Raw genomic sequence first — 21,444 nt, forward strand, 5'->3', positions numbered from 1 at the left:
AATGGTTCTGTACATCACCAGTGAAGCAACTTTTGCTTGGTGAGATGTGACATTTGCTTGATGGGATTGTTTAAATCATGACCAACTTTACAGTAACTTGACATTCAGAGATACACTCAATGCTCTCCTCAGTGAGCAGATTTAATGCAAACTATCATGGGAAGACCCTATCCAGAGCAGCAATATGATCTAAAAATTATACACACATTAGCAAAGTCATTCAGTTATGTCTTTGTTTTAATGACTTTTTTTAAACATTTGTATCATCAGACAAAACATTTAGGTCATGAGAAAATATTTATTTCCAACAGCATGGACTTTGAAAGTTAGTTGGAAGAAGGCATGTTCAATGCTATGATTTTTCCCACGCTGGGTCAGTTGAAATAGTGTGTTGTAGTGCATATATTAACCAGTTACCTTAGGGAAATGCGAAAAGACATAGTGAAGTAGGAGGTGAGTACAAACATTCAAGGCAGTAAAAATGCAGAATACTGACACGTGGCTGAAAAATGTACTTTTTGTAATGCTCATTTAGTATCACACAAAACTAGCAACTCACTTTAAAACATTCTTTGTCAGCAACCATACCTATGACCATATGAAACCATTAAATTTAATACAGTCTTTCAGCTGGAAGAGATATTAAGGTCTAACACTCATATCAAATGCTTAGATTTTGTTAGCTTTGCCTGTTATTTAAGATAGTTTCAAGGTACTGCACCAGTATCACATAGGTTTGTTTTTTTTCAAATTTACTTGTACAGAAACATGCGAATAGTAATGCATGAAGGTTTTATATATTTGATTATAATTGTCTGTATTATTGATAGAGCACACCAAGCTTTTTTTGTTACATTTTATGCTGAACTGTTCCATTTCCACATCTACCAAATGCCATCACAGTTCTCATGGCTTATTGTGTAAAGCTGGAAAGTTGAGAAAGTAAGAATGTCTTCACTTAGGACATATATTAATGAAAATAATTATTTTATAGATAGATATATCTATCTACATAGTAATTAAGATTATATAGTATTTTTATCAGCATGAAATGTAAAAAAACCATTCTTCAAACACTCCAAACTAGTAGGAAAACACAGTCAACTGGCACAATACACTCTTAAACCAGTTTTGTATAAGGCTTCAGTTTTCCTGATGAATGGGACTAAATCTTTAAGTAGGTCTGTATACATCTTAGCAATTATAATTGTTTTATGTCACAATATATTCTTAATAAAATAAAAACTCTGGTGTTGTAATTAAAGATAGCTAGTTACCTTCTAGACAAATATGATCTTTTAAAGAGTATGCTGTGTTTAAATATAACAAGTAGAATTAAGGTGCTTCCATATTTCTGCTTTCATTCTTAAAAAGTACCAGAGATAAACAATTGCAATCATTGCTTGTGGATATGCTTTTCTTTGGCTTTTACCACATTTTTAACAGCATGCGATCCCCTGCTGGAAAACTTCTATATGAATTACTTACTTGATTTTGTAAAAATTGCATTATAAAACTTAACGGAACAAAATGTTCAATGCATTTCCTGTGTCACAGCTACACTCTTTTCTCTTCCTTTAAGAATTTCCATTTGCATCAAGCAACAAATGCAAGCAACAATAAATTTAAAGCTAGATTTTTTGCACATTGTAAACTGGGTAGGACCAGGAGTTACTGACAAAACCAGCTGGAAATGCAAAATTAGCAAATTCTCTGTATCCCAACACATTACCATCTAATCTGTCTTGTTTCCCCGACACATACTAACACAATGAAGCTGGACAATGGTTCAACAGCAAGTGCATGTGATAGTTCTGGCAAGACTATTTTTGTTTTGATTAAGCACATATTTTATCCGGGAGGGTTTAGAAAAGCAGGGCCTTTTTCTTCAGGTCATTCCGCTTCCAAAGTGCCAGACGATCAAATTCCTCAATACTCATTTTGAAGACTTCCTGGAACTCTTCAGGGGACAAATGCCTCTTGAAAATGAAAATACAAAAGATATCATTAAGCTTGTCTGTGCACAGGAATATTTCTGCCCTTCCTAAGTTTTAAAACACACCACAAAATAATGCATTAGGGTTTGCATTTAAATTCCAAAACTGTTTCTGGAAAAGACTGCATCAAAACCAAATGAGCTCAGAGTAGCTGGGAAATGAAATTATTGATGGCAGTAGTGACTTTTGAAAAAAAATAGTATTTTCAATATAGTTCCAACTGAGCAGAAGCTATGGTTTTTGGGAAAAAATACGTGTTTATCCAGGGTGCCTGATAACAGAGCACACTGAGACAAATTTAAGTTATTCCAGGACTTTAAAGAGATTGATAACAATGTAACTTTAGAGTTGGATTTGTTTTGCCTTGATCTTTAATGAGAGCAGCGGACACCACACTGGCCCACTAATAGCAACTTTGTAACTAAGGAGAGAGCATACTGCTAAATTCTGAAATCCAAAATGTGCTTATCCATGGGGAGAGACTCTAGTAAGAAGTTCAAGCTGGATAAAGTAGGGGCTTTTTAAATGTCAAGAAATATGCTTCTATTTAATATTTTCATGATTTAATATTTAAAAAAAAAGAAAAAAGAGACTGAGAAAAAGGGGAGAAATCCAACATAAAGAATTGGAAGGAAGTAGGATAGCAGTTCCCTAGCAATTACTAGCATCCACACAGAAAAGGTGGAAAAGGTAAATGTGTGAATGAGAAATTAATTTGCAAAATTCATCCAATAATTGTGGACTAATGCTTGCTCAAGTATTTCAGTAGTATCAGTTATGCTTCTCTGTTTCTGATGAGTTAAGCACACACCATCTAAAAGGGACAGATTCAGTGCAATGAAAATTAGAAATTGCAATTTTTAAACATGGACTCCCCTCTTCCACGAAGGTGTCCTTGAAATCTGTGACGACTCCTGCAATCTAACCCTCTGCTCCCCAGCCAGGCTCTTGAAGCTCCTCAGACACATTTCTCCTCCCACGCTCACCCAGGCAGCCCCAGCCTCAGCATCTCAGTGCCTGCTTTAGTACTGCATCCAAAAACCAGGTCCCCAAACGCTGCTAAGCACAAGAAATGCTTGGACACGCTTCATACAGCAGAATCAAACTCTTCACACATTAGACAACTGCGTTATTTCAAGAGAAGGATATCGGCCCTTTTCTTCCATCCCACTGCCTCCTGGTTGCAGGACTTCCCAGGAGGTGAGAAACCTTGGTTCAAAGTCCTCATCACTCGGAGGAGGCTCAGAAACACCATCTACTCTACACTACTCACTCTTAAGACACACTGGCAGGGTAATGTTAAAGGACATACGGTGCTCATGGATGTGAATAATGAACCAGCTACCAGCAAACACTGAGGGTAAGGTGCTGAAGGGAGGGGGGAGCACAGCACACCCAGGGGAAGGGGAGTAACGGGGTCCTTTGGACCCTGTACTGGCAATTCAAATAGGCCAAGGTTGTCTAGCATTTCAAGCAGATCCTTGCATCATCTGGAAGAGTGCTAGCCTCTATTAGCCACAATTGTGGCAGGGAACATGATAACATGTCCTGGCAATCCCATGATGGTTACCTGACCAGGATGAACACAGCCTCATTTGCCCTACCTTACAAAGCTATTTTTTTTTGACAGGTTTGGAAGTAAAATTTTACTTTCCACTTATTAACAATGACTTCATCTTTGTAATGGAATTTACTCAAGAAATCTAAAAAATTGCTTGTAAGAAGTCATTATATAAATTACTTTAAATGTTCATCATGGGTTCTTGTTGTTTCTTAAAAAAGGACAGCCTTGTTTTTTTTCCCTTGAGATTCCACATATTCAGAACAACAGTGACTAAGATCTTGGAACTGAGCCTTCATTTTTCATTTGACAAATGGCAGCAACTCACCATAAGCGCTGCTCATAGCATGGAACAAACACACCATGCATATTTGGCACAGGAGATCACTTCTCGCATGAAAATGAGCAACATCTGACAATGTATTTTAGAAACAACCTCTCGCTGACAGAATTTAATTCTACTGGGCTCAGAAACAAAAAGTAACTTCTCTCAGCATTGGTTTTTTAAGAACATTTTCTAGGTAATCCAGTGGACAAATGAGAGTAAGTTTAGCTTTAGTAATTTGTCACTGCAAGGACCATGTTTGTAGGTCGTAGGATTGAAAAAGAAGTCTGGATGAACAAAGTGTATAATATTTTATTTTATTTTACTTTATAGATTGTGGGTAAGACTTGAGCCATCTCCTCACTCAGGAGAAGGCAGTGGCAAACTGTAGTTCATACTCGAACTAAGAAGAAAATGAGAAAGCCTATGCCCTGGCAGGTAAATTTACCTTGCCAATCTTCTAAAACCATAGAAAATTACATAAAACTTTAAAAGGACTATGTTTTCACCATTTCTTTTTTCCTGAGGTAATTTGCACCATGTATTATGAGAAACTGCTGTGGTCTCATCAGATCTGTTCCGGTATTGAAGGTCATTGGAGGAAAGCTCGACGAGCCCTACATCATCCCTTTTCTCCAGGATGCCAAACATTTGCTACATCTTCACCTCCTAATGAAGCTTGCCACCCATCTCAGTACAAGATGTGCAATTCGCCCTTCCCTCTCCAATTTTGCACTTTGCCATTTATCCTTCTGCTTTGCCCTCAGGCTTAGTGAGCTTTTGCTCCACATGCAGCTAGCCATGAATGAATTACTTGTGCACTGTGTCCAGATGACACCACCTTCATTCTTTGCATATATTAATTTTTTAATTCTTATACCGAAGTTTTGTTTTATAACAGCACCATTTTTTTTTTTCCTCCTCACAGAAGGTCACATTTGGTGCTGCCTGGTCCAAAAGCAGTAAACAGTTTCTAGCCCAGGGATAAAGTGACTGAGATGGTTAAAGCACAAGTTCACTTATTTCCACATCCATTCCATTAGAGAGTTTCTTTGCTTTTAATTTTCTTTCACATATGCCCTCCTCTCAAGGACTAACAAACTGACTGCAATATTAGCAGTTTCTTACTCCATCAATGCATTATCCACATGCAAAATAATTCTGATAGAAGGAAACATTTTCCCTTTGTTCTGAACTCTCTCTGAGAACACCAGTGTGTGCCCAGTGTAACATGTTTTCCCTGCACCTTAGAAGCTTTCACCATGGGCTCTAGATTTGGGACTGACCCTAGAAGCAGCAATGACTTAAGTTTTGTCTTCAAATTTTAGAATAAAACCTTGATCCCAGAAAGATGTCATCAAACTGGCAAAGCTTCAGATAAAAGCAATGGAAGTAATCATGGGTTGCAATTTGATTTATGAGGAAAGACTAAAAGGCCTAAGTATGCCTAAGCTCAGCCAAATGATAACTAAGGTAAAACATGGTAAATGTCTACAAGTATTTGAAGGGTCTAAACACCAGGGGAATACACCAGTGTGAGAAGTTTATGTTCACACTTTTCTATGTATACGTGATGCTAAATTTTGTCTGCACTACTGTTGGGACTTTCCTAATAGCTTTCCTCAAAGATTTAAAACCTAGAGCTCTTCCCAAACCTAAAGGTAAAAATGTATCAGTAAGATAAAAATGTACCAGTAAGAAATCTTGGACTGATTTATCTTTCTTCTCAGCTATTGGAATATTAATTAGTCTTAACTGAAGCATTACCTTCTCTCATTAGTCAAACAAAAGAAGGGAAATTGAAAACTATGAGCAGGGAATATGACAGATACTCATCTTGAGGTATGAGAGAATATGTGTGAAGCTATGCTTTACAAGGCCAAGAACGAACATGATTTCCTTTTTTTTCAGTAATGCATCAGCTTAAAATATCCAGCTATGTTAATAATGCATCACTGGGCCATTAAAGGAAGGAATGGCCAAACTTATTAGTAAAAGCAACATTCATTCCTTTTTTTACTAGAGTTGGCCTTGTTTACATAGGAAGTCTGGGTGTTTTACAGTGTGCTAGTAAGTGATTCCTAACTCCCTCTGTGACAGTTTGGCCACACTCAGGCAGCTTAACTCAATCTCCTTCTCTGCTCTGCATCAACAGCAAGGCTGGGCACATTGCAGATGCTGAGGAAAGTACAGAGGACCTATCAAGGTCCTGTTCTGCTCACACTCTGAACTGACTGTATGTAAGTGAGGTCATTTTGGAAGCTACATAATGATGTTAACATGATGCTACCTGAAAACCTTGCTAGAAGATAAGGGGAACAGTTTAAAGATGATTCTTCACTAAAAAAGACTGCAATACTGGAACTCACAGGATCAGAATATCAGCATTTGTGACATAGTTAAGTGTGATATTGCTACAATAGAAAGGACTATGGCATCATGTTTTTTTGATGGAATTGTATTAATCTGAGGCAAGGGCGAGCTAACCCTCTCTACTGCATTGCAACCACTAGAACAGAAAATCCTCATCCTCTATGAAACATGAACATGAAAATGAGCAGTACAGACACATCCTCATTTTTTACTCTCTCAGAACAAAAGTAATTAATTGCACATTCAAATACTTGCTCCGCGGTGTTATCTCAGAAAGAAGTGGTGCTTCTCACGATAAATTAATGAGGCTCGTCTCCATTTCTGTGGTCTGCTAAAAAGCCAGTAATAATTCTAAATAGAGTTATAATCTTTAATTCAATGAGATTTCTTTTCCCCAAGAAGAATTGAGTTTTTAATGAAATTCAGAGATGCTCACAACTAATACACAGTGTCGTGGTTTCACCCCAGCTGGCAATCAAGCCCCACACAGCCATTCATTCACTCCCCCACCAGTGGGATCAGGGAGAGAATCAGGACGGTGAAAGCTGGTAACTCATGGGTTGAGATAAAGACAGTTTAATAGGGAGAGCAAAAGCCACGCACACAAGCAAAGCAAAACAAAGAATTAATTCACTGCTTCCCATGGGCAGGCAGGTGTTCAGCCATCTCCTGGAGAGCAGGGCCCATCACGTGTAACAGTGACTTGGGAAGACAAACATCATCATTCCAAATGTCCGCCCCCCCTTCCTCTTTTTTCCCCCACTTTGTGTAGTGAGCATGATGTCACATGGTCTGGAATATTCCTTTGGTCACTTTGGGTCACCTGTCCTGGCTGTGTCTCCTCCCAACTTCCCATGCACCCCCCACTTCCTTGTCAGAGAGGCCATACCAAAAGCAGAAGAGACCCTGGCTCTGTGTAAGCCCTGCTCAGCAATAATAGAAACATCTCTATATTATCAGCACAAATTCAAAACACAGCCCCATACCAGCCACTGTGAAGAAAATTACCCCAGCCAAAACCAACACATTAAGGAACATGACATTAGTATGAATAAGTCACAGGAAGAGAAAATTACAATTCACCTGCAGCACATGGTGACCAGGGGGAGCTTCACAAGCATCTCTATTCTGTGTCAGTAATTGGATGGGAGTTCTCATGTGAAAACCTGCTGATGTAGGAAGCTCAGAGGATATCCTACCTCCTCATGAGTCAATATTGAACCAATGAAAGAACTCAGTGGATGGCAGGAGGTGATGGGTTGAAGACTAGAAAAATCAAGGTCCTAATTCCTACAGCAATTTAAAACCTCAGGTTTGTTTCTCTTTTGCTTTTTTTTTTTGCTATATTCATGGGAAATGACAGCTGAGCACTACACTGCCTTTTCCTGAATCTGTAGTGAATCTTTCAGCCAGTCTCTGTCTGAGGCACTTCTGAGCACTCTGTTTTAGAGAGTGTAATTTTAAGTAGTTGTCTACTTCAATTCATTTTTATTCAACGTCCTTGCAACACTTCCAACTTCTGATTCACAAAATCCAGAAATAAATGCTACAGGATCTTCTCCAGAGATTTCAACATGAGAAATACTCAGACTAATCTGGGATTTATTGGGATGCTCACAGGTAAGTGAGCATCCATGTAAATAACCAAGTCTTAGCTCTTCAAGTTGGTGCAGAAGCTTTGCTGCTGAGACTAAATCTTTTCCTATGGTAATATTCAGGATTGTAGAAGTATCTCAACATTTAGATAATAATAGCTTCCTCCCCTCTCCAGTTTTTCTCTTCCTCACTGCCCTTCCACTCCCTTCTCTCATGCCTCTGAAGGTTAGTCCAAATAAGACTCTCAGATGCCCAGTCAAATTTACTGGAAAATTTTCTCGTTTTTCTATTGAATTTTGAATCCTCATTTTGCTTTCACAAGGTTTGCACTCTTCACCCCTCTTTCTGTTGCACTGCTGGGGCTCAGCAGGCTTTTCAGATGTTTCTTCTAAGCCTGCTGCATGGCTAATTACAAAGCTGTAATTAGCCATGTGCCACATTCCCAAGGAAGTATTGAATGTTATGCTCATCTACGGCCTAATAAAGCTTCATGCTCAATAAATATTTGAAACTATTAAGTAATTATGTGATTGGTGAGCAAAAGTTAAGAAACAGCATGAATTGCCACCTAATAAACTTCAAAAAGTATCAAAAGATCACTAGGGCAGCTCTGTTGATCAGAGGATAAGGCAGCGGGCACCTGCAGTTACCCTAGATGAGGGCAATTAGTCACAACACAAATAGAGCCCTTATGCAGTCAAGCCTTGCAGGAGCTGTAGATCTCCCTCCACACAGCAATGCAGGTCCCCAGAAAGGTTCCCAGGGAAAGCAGTGTAATAGAAGCAGTGAGGAAAGGAGTCTGAGACCCTTCCCCATGCCCATATCACCCCAAGCACCTCTTCAAGGCTCCTGGATCTGTGGATGTTCTCATTTAGTATTTCAGGGTACCATGAAGTCTCACAGAGAAGCTGCATTCCACTCAGCACTACCACTTCCAATCTAACCTCTTGGGAACTATCACAAGGCAGACAGAAAGTATCCTGTAGGAGCATTGTATAGTCAGTATTTTTCCCAGCTGAGTCATCCATAAACATACAAAGAGCTGAAAAGATGTAAGTATTTCTCTCAGGTATATGAATATATTATCTAAATAGCATATACATAGAACATTTCTGATGATAATCTATGCCACCATCCTGTCATTCAATCAAATGAGCTTTTTCATTACTGACATTGACATAAGTCATTGCCTCCAGCTGACGGCTGATAAAAAATTCTGTATAATTAAGAAAATAATTCATAAATAAAACCAAGCCTTGGAATCCATAATAAATTATGAAAATATAAAGAAGATAACGAGTTTCAAAATTTTCATTTGATTTAGGCAAAAAATACTTTATTCTTAAAGCAGATTTTCCAGTTTCCTTTAGGTTGGATTTTAGTGAATGTGTAATATGAATGTTCCACCTCTAATCTCTGTGCACTCCTACAGTGTTTCCACTCACACAGAAATTACTTTTCACATCATATCACATCAATTCTAATGTGTATTTTCATTTTATAATGGCTCCTTTTGTGAAGACTTTGAAATCTGATATAAACACGCATCACTGATCACAACACAAGCACATGCCTAGAATAACAAACAACACACATATATTTTTCAAGCTAAACACTGTGAAACAGCTCTACTGAAGTCAGTGACCCACACTTTTTCACCCCAAATGATGAGCTTTATTGTGAAGTGAGCCCATAACCTCACACCTGGCCCCAAACTACAAACTGTAAAACACACAGCATTCCAGTTTTGCTCTCATTTTCCCCATCTGAGCTTCAAAGGAGGTGGGACACACAATGTTACTTGTACGAATGACATCCAGGAGCTTGGGCTCTTAAAAATTCAGGCTCAGTTACTGGAAACAAGTCCTAAAATGGTTGAAGCCCAAATGGCTGGAACCCAGGGTGATTGTTGAATGAAAACCAGTGGAAAAAATGTTACCCCTGAAGCAAATCCAGACAAGCAGTTCCAGGAGGAAAAGCATGTTTGACTTAATGTGAGTGCTCTGTTCAAATAAAACTGCACCCATGTTTAAATCTCTCATTTCTGTTTACAAGAGAACAAGGTGGCAAATGAAACTTTGCTACTTGACATTCCAGAGTACTTTCTCTGTAGCAATTGTCTCAGTGTATCCTTGTTAAACAACTATGAACAGGCTCAAACAAAAAGTGGAATAATTTACTTTCTACTGCATTTGATAGGCATGAATGGATAATGCTTTTAAGCCTTGAATTCAAAAGAAACAGCTAAAAAACCTAAGATACATTAAGATAAGGAAATCAAATGAAAACACTAAAAGATGGCTTCCAAAGGGAAGATTTTAACAATATTGTCTTTCAAAACTACCAGCTTGTGACCACAAAAGAAATCTTATACTCTGTGATAAAAGCAACTGCAGGAGGAAAAAAAATATAAATCTATGCAGTTGGGCATGAACTATCAATGTGCAAACACTGAACCACACTGTTGTGACTGAAAAACAGGCAAACAATATCCAATCTAAGAGGAAAGTATCAAATGTGTGCTTTTAGGAGTCCAAGGCTCAAATGATAAAGGTATTCAAGTACTTAAAAGAGGTATCAAAACTTTCAAAAGTGTCTGTAAGCTCAACTTCCTTTGAAAACCAGCAGGCAAGGAATGTACCAATGTGTACCATCCAAAGGTGAAGTCTTAGTCCTGAAAACTCAGGATTCACGTTATCCAAGATGGGGAAGTTTGGTCCAGGACACTTATATTTTAACACTTGCATTAGAAAAAAAAAAAAATTGTTAACAAGTTCTGACATAGACCAAATTGTATTTTCTCAAATGCTATTGCAGCAAGTTCACCAAACAATCATGTTTTGTAATTATACTATGTCTTCACAGAATATACCAATCTAAGCAAATTAGGGACTTACAGAAGTCTTCAAAGCAAGGCCAACTTTAAAATCAGACCATGTTCCTCAAGGCCATGTCCAGCTGTGTTTTGCATGCCTTCAGAGGTACCACAGCCTCTTGGGCAACCTGTTCAGTGCACTACCCCTTCCAGCGAGGAACTTTCCCCTTGTATCCTATTGTAATTTATTTTCCTGCAACTTGTGACTGTTGCCTCCTGGCTTTCCAGTGCCTGCTTCTGGGAAGGGATGTTTTGCCCTATAACCCCTTTACTACAAAGGTGAGCTGCTGATTCATGTTCAGTGTGTTTTCCATCGGCATCTTCAGGTACTTTTCTGCAGAGCTGCTCCCCCCATCTTGTCCTGATGAACAATGTTATTCGGTCACAAGTGCAAGAACGTGGATTTATCTTCACTGAACTTCTTGAAGTCTCTGTCAACCATCCCTACAGCCTGAACAGAGGCTCTGCTCACCTAAGCATCAACTGCTGTTCCCTCAAGTTCGTGTCATCTGCAGACACAGTGAGGGTGCAACTCCTCTTCACCCAAGCTGTATAATCCATCCCTGTGCTACTGCTTTGTTGTTCTGCAACATTATCTGAATGAACTTGTTCTTTACCATTTCCTGTTGGAATAGCTCACGGGAATGCTGCTCTGTTCACCTAACGTTACAATAAACAGCACTGCAGTAGAGAGAAACTTCTAAAAAATTACTTGGCTAAATCCTTATCTCCTGTAAATTCCTTGCATTTCTAATCAGCTTATACAAAAGTGAGATCCAGGCTATTTACTCAAAAACCAAAGTGCCAGCAAAGTATTTAAAAATCAGCAAGCTGCTCATTATAACCAGTTCTCAGTGCTGCATTAGTTCACTGTTGGCATAAACATCTCCTTGGAAGAGCACAAGGAACTGGGTACTTCTGTCTCACTGCTGAGTTAAGACAAGCAAACAAAAACATGCTGAGTGTTTTTATGCTTAGATACATCCACTTTTGAGGAAAGAATGACTATTATTTGAATGCATTTATTACCAGTTGAGCCTTCCTAATCTCTAGATACCTCTTGGGTTTAGAAAAATATGCATTTTTGCAAGAAAATATTTTTTATAATCCTTAAAATAAATTTCTTGCACAACAGTGTAATCTAAAAAATACTCATAAGGTGAGCAAAGTTAGGAAAACACTACCACCCATTAAACCCCCACCCTCCTGTGGTCCTTGAACATTAGTCAAAGTTTCACTGTAGCCTCCCTTAATTTGACCCCAGGAGCTAATACCATTGACTTGAGTTCACTTTTCAGGATAGGAACACTCACTATAGGAGACTTTCTTTGGAGGAGTGAATCATAGACAAACGATAGCGCCCCTTCCATGACATCTATGATGGATCATTCAAAGTTCACAATGAACTGTTTCACAAAGAGGAAGCTGCTTCAAGTCAACTTGTGAGATGGCTGTTAAATAAATCTACCTCATGAAAAGTTAGTTAACCTTATTGCTCCTAAGTAGACCAGGAAATCAGAAACATCACGTGTGAAATATTCTGCTGATACCAGACACAGTAAGACTGTTCTCAGGTTTGATAGCTGATATGAAGCTCTCAAACAGAAGCCCTTGGTCTCCTTTCACTGACACCACTTGTCCACACAACTAATCAGAATAAAACTGGTGTATTAGAACATGGATTTTTTCTTAGAAGATTTTCCTAGGTATATCTCTATCATAACTGTATAACTCTACAGTTTGCATAACACATGGACTTAGCACTGCTATGTCCATCAGCATTTCTGTAGGCAAAATCCAGCCCTTTCACAAGTGACATTGGCTGTGCAGGATGAAAACAGAACATCAGCCGGCAACCAATTCAGATTTGAAAGAGAACTTGACTCTTAGAGATCCCAAGCATTGAATCACACCCTCTAGGGGGTGTGAAAGGGACCTCAAGAAAGGGTGAAATATTACCTTAGCACCTGCTTTCAGTATTCCCAGTGCTGTCGTCAAAAGTGTGAAGATACCAAGATAAGTGGGCCCTCTACTAACAGACAGTGTGTGTCTGTATCCACATTTTTAAGCCTGGTCTGCTTCTGTGCAAACCTATAAACCCACATAGTCCTGGGCTCTCTGGGTCCTGGGTCTTGCCCAAGCCTGAAATCTGCTGAATGCACAAGTCAATAATTAAGTTACTATCTTCTTCTTCTTCTGCCACAAGAGGAAGTAATGATAAGCTGCTTTTATATGCAAATCTACTTATTTCCAGCAATTCTGAAACACAGAAGAAAGGGTCAGGAAAGAGGGGAAGAGGCTGGCAGGGAAAGCAATGGATTGTGTCTGTCACTCAACTCTGCATATGGTTTGAATGTGTAGATGAGCAACTGCCTCTGTTTTTCCAGTAGTTACAGTGCTATTAAAACTCTGCTAATTTAATTGTTTTAAAAGCTACCAATCCCTATTAAATGTAAGACAGTCTACAACGGAGTTCTTCCTGCAGACACACACGTTTAGCATAGGGCAGCAATCAGCAGGATTAGTCTGGTCCCCTCACTGCTTTTCTGGTGCAGGTTTGAAGCAGATCTTGTTTATTGTTCTTTTTTGCAAACCTCTGTGAGATCTTTGAAGTGGCTGGGCTCCTTGAGCCAAAAGGCCCTGTGCTGCACCTGGTGTGAGGCAGACTGAGCAACTCCAAAGCTAAACAAACAGCAATCCCAGCTGAGGACAGTGTATGAGTTACAGATAATGGCAGCCAGGGCAGGCATGATCCATCCAAAGCAAACTATATGTTGTCTTAAAAAAGCAATTTAGAGCTGCATTTGCTCTTCAGACCAGTCTGATGTATTTAAACAAAGACTCTATTCTTTAACACACACATACACGTGTGTATGTATATGTATGAAAGAACCCTTTACAGGATATGTCCAGATGAGCATCCCTCCAACTCCCTGCTCCTTCTTCCCGAGTCATCATGCTTTTTACTATTGCTATCATGCCTCGCTATAAACCACGCTTAAAGCAGCACACAACTGTGGCTCCCTTTTCCTTACAATCAAATCAACACCACTTGTTGGGTAATCAAGAGACAAGCACATGTAAGTATTCAAGAACACAACACCAGTTTGAAAACATACTATATGTATGAAAATCTGGTAAACTAATTGTTTTTAAAAACTGATCTTTAACAAGGAACTTTCTGCTTCTTCAAAGTTTTTCTTCTTTTTTTACTTTAAAAATAATTTTTCTTCTTTTCTTGTCATATTATCAAGTTCAAAATACAGTAAATTTACTAAAATATGAATCTCCCCAAAAGTCCAATATTTTTATCACATATTTTTTACTGAGGTATGTCTTCTTAATAGTAGTTCACAGAAAGATACATTAGTTTAGGTGAGTCTTTATTCAGTCCTGTTATTGACTGTTATTTATTCAGTCCTGTTATTTGACTAGCTCAGTCAAAAAAATCAACCTCAGGAATTTTGCTTGAACATCAACTTCAGGATTTGACCTTTGGAAACTAAGCTTTCTGTTATGATAAATTATATCTGCATTTCTCTATCTTAAGTGAGACGTGGCTGCTACAGCAAAGCTGTAGTACGTGACCACAGATCACACAGCCAAAGGAAAGGCTGAATAAGACAACAGACCAAACACAGGTCCATGTATTTTCAGGATAAACTGAGCCTTTTTGTAATATCGAGGTTATTCTATGAGGTTGTTTTTTATAGGAACCAAAAATAAAACAAATTCCAAGTTTCAACACTCCCCACCCAAACTCCCAATAGCATGTAAAATCATCCAAAAGTCATGGGTTTCATTGGTATCTTTGTAAAATATCATTTGGTAAGACATTTGCCAGGTTCTAAGCAATTTTTTAATTAAATTGCCTACATACTAATTTTTTTGAAATAAAATATAATGCGTAATGTTATTTCTCTCTTCTTTGTTGCTATTACTGAGGCACAGGAATATGCAGCATAGCAAGCAAACAGCTGAAATGCTTGCAAAACTGTCAGTCAAATATCATTCCTACCTCCAGCCTGGTCCTGTCCACATCCTTAGGCAATTTCACACGAACTCGGTTTGTTACAATAAGAGTTTCATAAGGATAAATCTGTTAAAAAGACAAGAACATATGAACTCCAGCTGAATCCAATTCTGAGGCATGGAAATGGTGGTGTGGGGAACTTACTAAGAAATGGTACATACTTGCATCCTGATTTGACAAATATTTCACTGGGACAAAAATTAACAAAATAAAATAAAAGAAAGGAACCCATGTAACCTTGCTAGGAAGTGCTGAATCTGATTGTTCTTCCAGTGTTGGAAAAGCCCTTCTTACCTTGTATTCTGCAAAAGAATGAGAACAGGTTCAGTTTAGAATTTATAGCCTTCTTTTGGTGTCACCACAATGAACATTTAGGTACATCACAAATGTGCTATGCTACTACATTTCTCTCTTCTCAGTAGTTGTTGGATAACTGCATGCATAATAAGAATATGACCCCCGTGCCCTGAATGCCTATAACACTGTCTATTACCAAATCAATAGTCCTTGAAATCAAAGGCTTATTACAGAAAATCCATCTTGATGCCACTGGGTTACACGGTGAGCATGTCTGGCAAAATTGGGTATTTCTTTTTACAGGAGGCTTTTGTGCAGAGTTAAGTCAGTCTGTCATCCAAAAGTCCTGCCCTTATTGTTCTTTACTGAAAATAGTTAAAATAAATGGATTATTAAAGGCATGTCAGTTTGGGAACACATATGAAAACCACTGAGATAATACGATATTACAAGATGCCAACACCCTGCACTTGGGCTGACTGCAGTGGGAATAACAATAGGGAAGAAAAGATGATTTGGGGGTGTGGCAACAATGATTCCTGGATCTACAGTAGCACAAGGGAATCTAGTTAGGTCAGTGTATGACTATATATGATATGACTACCACAATGTTATCTATTCACAATGGTGATTAAATGCGACCAGGACAGCCAAAATGCTTTCACAGACCTTTTTATGGTCTGAAATGAAATCAGAGATTAAGTCTACTTTTCAAAACATGTACTTTAACTTATTCAAACGTGAGACAAAGATTTTTATCAACACAGAGTCATGAAGTGAAGCATTAGAGTAAGATTTTTAAAATGAGTTAAAGTGTCTTGGAAATAAAATTTTTCAGCTCCCTTGAAAATTCCAACCCAAGTTCCATATTAAGTGCATAGTCCACTTCAATAAAAGAAAATAATGCAAATAGATTCTACTTTTTGAGCTCTGCACATTTTAACCACACTGTAGCACAAAAAAGAAGCACAGTGGACTTTTTCCAATTAGACTCGAAGGAGTGATTATCTTAAATTTCCTCCTGTCTTTGACAGGAGACCAACACCACAAGGCAATGCTGCCACATATTGAGGACCCTGATATTGACTCAGCCTGGCTGCACCACCTTATGATGCAAGACTTCTGTCAGGCCTTTACATTGGGCTAAGTAAAAAGAAGATTCTCTGTGATAAACATGATACTGAGCTGTGTCTCTGACTAGTCATTATTCTGTGAACTACAGGAAGAGCTCAGAATAGCAGCCTTTGTGGCAATACATTAACGAACATCCTCAAAGGGAGAAAACACAAAGGGGAGTGGAAATGATATTGCAATGTACCTTTCATCCCCCAGCTCGCCTCCTGGTCCGTTTCATATTGGCCCATAGTTTCAGGCTGACAGAGAAAGAGAGAAGCAATGTAGCAGCAAAATACACCAAAAAACCACTCTGAACATTGTTGAGAGGAAAAAGAAAGCCAGCTGGTACCATAGAACCGAAATACAGATCCTTGCATGAGAGAAAGAGAAATAAGTCTCATTCAAATTTGACCTAATTGCTCAAGTAAGCAAAGTAACACAGAAACTGTCACTTTTCTGTGGTGTAGGTGTGTTACTTCCATCATCACAAATCACTTCTGCTGCACTGTAACTTTTTTCCTTCTGCTTTCTGCTTCACACTGCTGATGCCGCTGACCAGGGAGAACTGTATGTGTGCCGTATATGTGCTTTGTTTGAACCACTGTCCTCTTCCTTTCTGGCAAATGCTAAGATGAAAATCAGTACAGGAACCAGAAAAGCACTATCATATGATCTTTTTTTTCCAGGTTTCATTTTTGCCTGATGGGGTATCAATGGTGTGCACAGCTATGCCCACAATAACCCACAAGGCTCCTTGCTGTTTGCTTTTGGGGTTTCTTTATGAAGCACTAGGATGATTAAAAATAACAAACCACAAAAGCTGGCATGAACCTACAATCCAAACAGAGGACATCCATTCTGTGAGGAATTTTGGCCTCAAGGATTTGACCATGAGCAACCTTTTCAACGCTTACACAGGTTTGGTACTCTTTATGTGGGACAGATGCTGCCATCTGCCGCTTTCCCATCACATTGCAAGGCTTCCTGAGTGCTTTGGCCTCATCTCTAGGAAGCCTCGTGACGGCCAGTGCAGTGCCTGGGCACAAGTCAGTTTCCCTTGCTTGCTTCAGGTTACTGGCAACACCTATTCTGAAAAGTCAGAAAAAACCCTCCTGACTCATAGGTGGGATTAGGTTTATGTGGACCCTTTCAAATTCCTAAATATTATTCGATCAAGCAACCAGGTATTGAGGCAACACAGGCATAATTATTCCTGTAGTAGTAACTCAAAGGGATGGACATTTCAGCAGCTACTGAAAAATCCATTTAGCTACTCCTTGATAATTTCTTTCTTGTAGCTCCTTCCAATGAATCTCAGTTTTACTCTTATCATTGGGGAAGTTTAATCCTCCTCATATGCTTTTGCCGGTTTCACATCTTCTTTTGGAGAAAGAAGGAAATTTGAACGAGGTCCTCTCCAGGCAGTTTGGACACAAGTCAATCTTCAAAATGTAGGTGCACATGCATCTATGTTTTGACAGCCCATTAATATAAACCATAATGGTTTTTCACCTAATAATACAAGCCATGAACAGAGAACTCCTAATGTTAGATGCCAGAGAGAAAGAGAGGCCCCATTGTCAAAGCTGCCTTTTTAATAAAGACTAATAAAAGTTGCAAAAAACGATTAAAAAAAGAATTCATAGTCTGTTCTCATCATAATTTTGTCAGGCATTTTTCTTTCTAGATTGCTGCTTGTCATTCCATCTGCATTGTTCCCTCCCTGCCTTAAAAGTGCAATGACTGTGTGTGAATACACACGCCACACACGGACACACATCCATACTAGAAAAAACAGAACAGATGGTTCAAGGAATGCAATGGATATGGGCTGTTCCACATTTGCTCTGAGATCATTACTTGCCTAATTATAGGCCTGACTGTATCCATCATTAATTCAAGCTATTCTATGATTAATATGTGCAGCCTGTACATTTTAGATCTTAATTTGTTTTGGGAGGAGAATCAAGATTCCCAATGCTCATGATGCACAGAATTAAAAGGAGAAGCCTCAGTCAGTCTTACTCTTTCAGAGAGACAAACTGTAACCCACATAGGGAATGAATCTGTCAGACAGGGCTGGCATCCAAAACACCTTTGAAATGTCATTACTGTGTAGATTTTCAGCTAGTTACTGAGCTGTTTATTTATGAGACCTTATTTCCTGAAGAATGTATTTAAATGTCTACCTACCTGATGTAAGCCATTCTTTCCATAGCCAGGTAGAGAAGCAGACTTAGAATATGGAAATCCTGTAAAAGACATAAGATATAGCTAAATTTTTTGCAAATCTTTTACAGCCTATTAAAACAGGGAATCCAAGAAAACATCCAGAAAAAGCAATTACAATCAACATGGATATTCTATCAATGAGATGAAATATAACTGAGTGATGCTCATCTTTTCTCAATATTTCATGCACGTGAACATGTGTAACAATGTCTAGAAATAGCAGCATGCCAGTGGCAGGATGTGGAGGGAGTTGTGGGGCTCATGTCATGGAAGCCTCGTGCACCTGTGTGATGCAAAGCTTGTGATTTGAGAGCTTGTGAAATCTCTGCCCTCCAACTTGGTGTTAAATCATGACTTGAAATTGGGATTAAAGGTATTATCATTTTATATCACCACTTCTGAATATGCTGTATGTGGTCTGGGTTTTGGTTTTGTGTCTTAAAAAACATGAGTTGATACCGTATCACTTAAAAAAATAACTTTTTTTCTTTTTTCTGTAAAACTTCTCTTGGCAAAAAGCAAAAATGAAGATATAGCAACAGATAAAATAAATCAGTGAGTGTATACACACCCAACTGAAAGAAAGTTTTAAGATGGATAAAATTGGCAAAGTGGTGTTACCATGAATAAATGATGTAACACAGTGATGTGGTCATTATGAGACAACTGAAACTCCTTACTTTGAGTATTAAGACACTAACAAGAAAGTTTAAAAGTTAAATAGTAGAAGAACAAACACCTGTGTAATAAAAATTCCTGATTCCAGTATAGGAAATTATGTAAAACTGATGCAAAGTGTTACAGAAGTCAGACAGCTCAAAGAACTGAATGTACAACACTTTGTTCTGTCAAAATTGTTAGAAGCTGTGTCCAAAGAGGAATGCAGGAAGGGAAACCGGACCCCATTGGATTAATAAATACCCTAAGGAGATCATTAGAAATAAGCATACAGAAAGAAAAAACAAAAGATGGATCAGCAGAGAGCTCACAATGTGCTGAGATAAAGTGAAAACTGCCAGAAGTCAAGCTGAGTTAAACACTGAAAATTACATTAAAACAAACAGCAGAAGTTTCTCCAGCTATCCAAATAAAAAGAGAACAAGGAAAGAAGAAATGGGATCACTGTTGCACTATGTCAGCACTCAGCAAAGGTGGAAGATAACCCAGGTAGGGCTCGAGCACTGAAGAAGTATTTCATCCATGGAACAGAAAGTGGAGTAGAGCAAGGATGAAAAGCTAATGGAATAAGGGTAGGCCAGTGAATCACAGTCATGATAGAAAAAAATTCAAAGCACTTAATGTACTTAAACAGGGAGCAATAAGCTCACATTGAATTGCAAGCCAAATACCTCTTACCATTAGATAAGGGCAACTACAGTTTTATATTTAAGAGGGGAAAAAATAATGAAACAAAAAACTATAATTGCCTGTTATGTGAACGATAGTGCCACCAGAGAGCACAGAGTATAATACCTGTGTGACAGACTGCAACACAGCTCTCATGTCTGCTCCTGCCTGGAAAAAGTGCTGTTGGACATCACTGTGGAGTTAAATCTCTTGGCCTTTTGGCTGCAGAGAAGATGGGGGAGCGAGGTTTGTTCTATCGCTAAATAATACCCAGCCCCCGAGGAACCATGCCCCGAGGTAAAGACGCCTCTGCAGCACAGCCCAGCCCGTGCGGCACCGGCGACACCGTGTGGCCGCCGGGCAGAACCGGAGCGAACTGAGCCCAAAGGGCCAAAAACGCAGCAGCGAGACCCGCTGACTCCAGCAATCCTTCTCCCTAACCAGACACTATCTGAACATCAGCTGCCCTCTGCAGGGATACGGCTCCTGCTTGGTCCAGTATGACATTCACTCCAGTCTGGGTATTCTGAGATTGTGTCTCAGCACATCAGGGACACGTGAACAGCAAGGGTTACACACCTTGCTAGATGTCTGCTTTCCTAAATAAACAACACTTTAACCCATGAATTATTTTAAATGATTAACTATTACACATCTACACATACAGAAACACGACCCATTTACACAGGTGGATGTAAAGAGATACAAGGTCCACTCTTGCCTGCTGATTGCACAAGTCTCACACTGATGTGCTTTGCTGTTAGATGTGCTCTTCTGGGCATTCAAGTAATCTAATGTGGCAAAATGTCTTCTAGAGCAAAACAACCCTTTTCTGGTTTGCTCAGAGGCTGGACTGTTTGCTCAGTATATCTGGAAACATCACTATCAATTCACAGCCTGCTAACTCCCTCCACTCTGCATGTAACCACGTGGGACCAAACCTATACCTAAAAAGTTTATTTTCTCTGATAGTCACTGACTATGCCACAGAGATGGGGCTGAAAGTCAGAGTTCTCAAGCATAAGTGCAAGAGGTAGAGATGCTCCTTTTCTGTGGCCAATATGACAGGCTATATATATTCAGAACTACGTAGGAAAACACCGAATAGAGAAGGAACTACTTAGGATGTCCATGGGTATTAAAAGAGTCAGGTAAGTGAATAAAAGCCTAAAGAAAGGAAAAGAAAACTTCCTCAATGTCATTTCTGCATAGCTGCTAATTGGGTAATGGGGCCAACTTTCATGAGGGACAGAGAAATGCTGATAAAAAGCAATGGAAAATGAACTGCAGAACCTATATTGGCACAAAGGTGATAATGACCCTGACATAGAGGTGTGAATTATCTATTGGATTTCTAGTTTTAATAGCTCCACATTCCCAAGATAATCAAAAATATGAAAGAAATGCTAGTATAGAAGAGTGACAGGTATAGAAACATTCCCAGGGAAAAAATGAACACCATATGGTGTTCCTGTATAACACAGTTCTTGGTGTTCTATGTACTTCTCCCTGCTTAAAATCTGGACTTATGGACTATTCTCTCAAAACATGCGTAGAAGAGCATCAGATCTACTCCACAAAGCTTCCAGACATTCCCAATGTGTGTGTGACAATGAAAGGTTTAAGTGTTTGGTCCTGGAAAATGATTTTCAGATGTTAAGTGTGTGAGGTCGTCAGACTTGATTTTCCCTA

The 21,444-nt window shown here is 38.9% G+C and overlaps 1 protein-coding gene across 1 annotated transcript in view; it reads right to left on the minus strand.

The window, feature by feature from the left end:
* Positions 1–219: 219 nt before the first annotated feature.
* ABLIM2 (actin binding LIM protein family member 2) overlaps positions 220–21,444 on the minus strand; it is a 95,097-nt gene continuing 73,872 nt past the window's right edge. The window contains exons 16-21 of the mRNA XM_017727532.1: positions 20,023–20,128; positions 18,367–18,425; positions 16,376–16,430; positions 15,055–15,062; positions 14,746–14,826; positions 220–1,979 (exon numbers count right to left, since the gene is read on the minus strand). Coding sequence (XP_017583021.1) covers positions 1,866–1,979; positions 14,746–14,826; positions 15,055–15,062; positions 16,376–16,430; positions 18,367–18,425; positions 20,023–20,128 — 423 coding nt within the window. The 3' untranslated portion in view covers positions 220–1,865. The remainder of the gene's footprint in view (positions 1,980–14,745; positions 14,827–15,054; positions 15,063–16,375; positions 16,431–18,366; positions 18,426–20,022; positions 20,129–21,444) is intronic.

Source organism: Corvus brachyrhynchos, unplaced genomic scaffold (genome assembly GCF_000691975.1).
Source record: "Corvus brachyrhynchos isolate BGI_N302 unplaced genomic scaffold, ASM69197v1 scaffold80, whole genome shotgun sequence".
Classification (NCBI taxonomy): Eukaryota; Metazoa; Chordata; class Aves; order Passeriformes; family Corvidae; genus Corvus; species Corvus brachyrhynchos.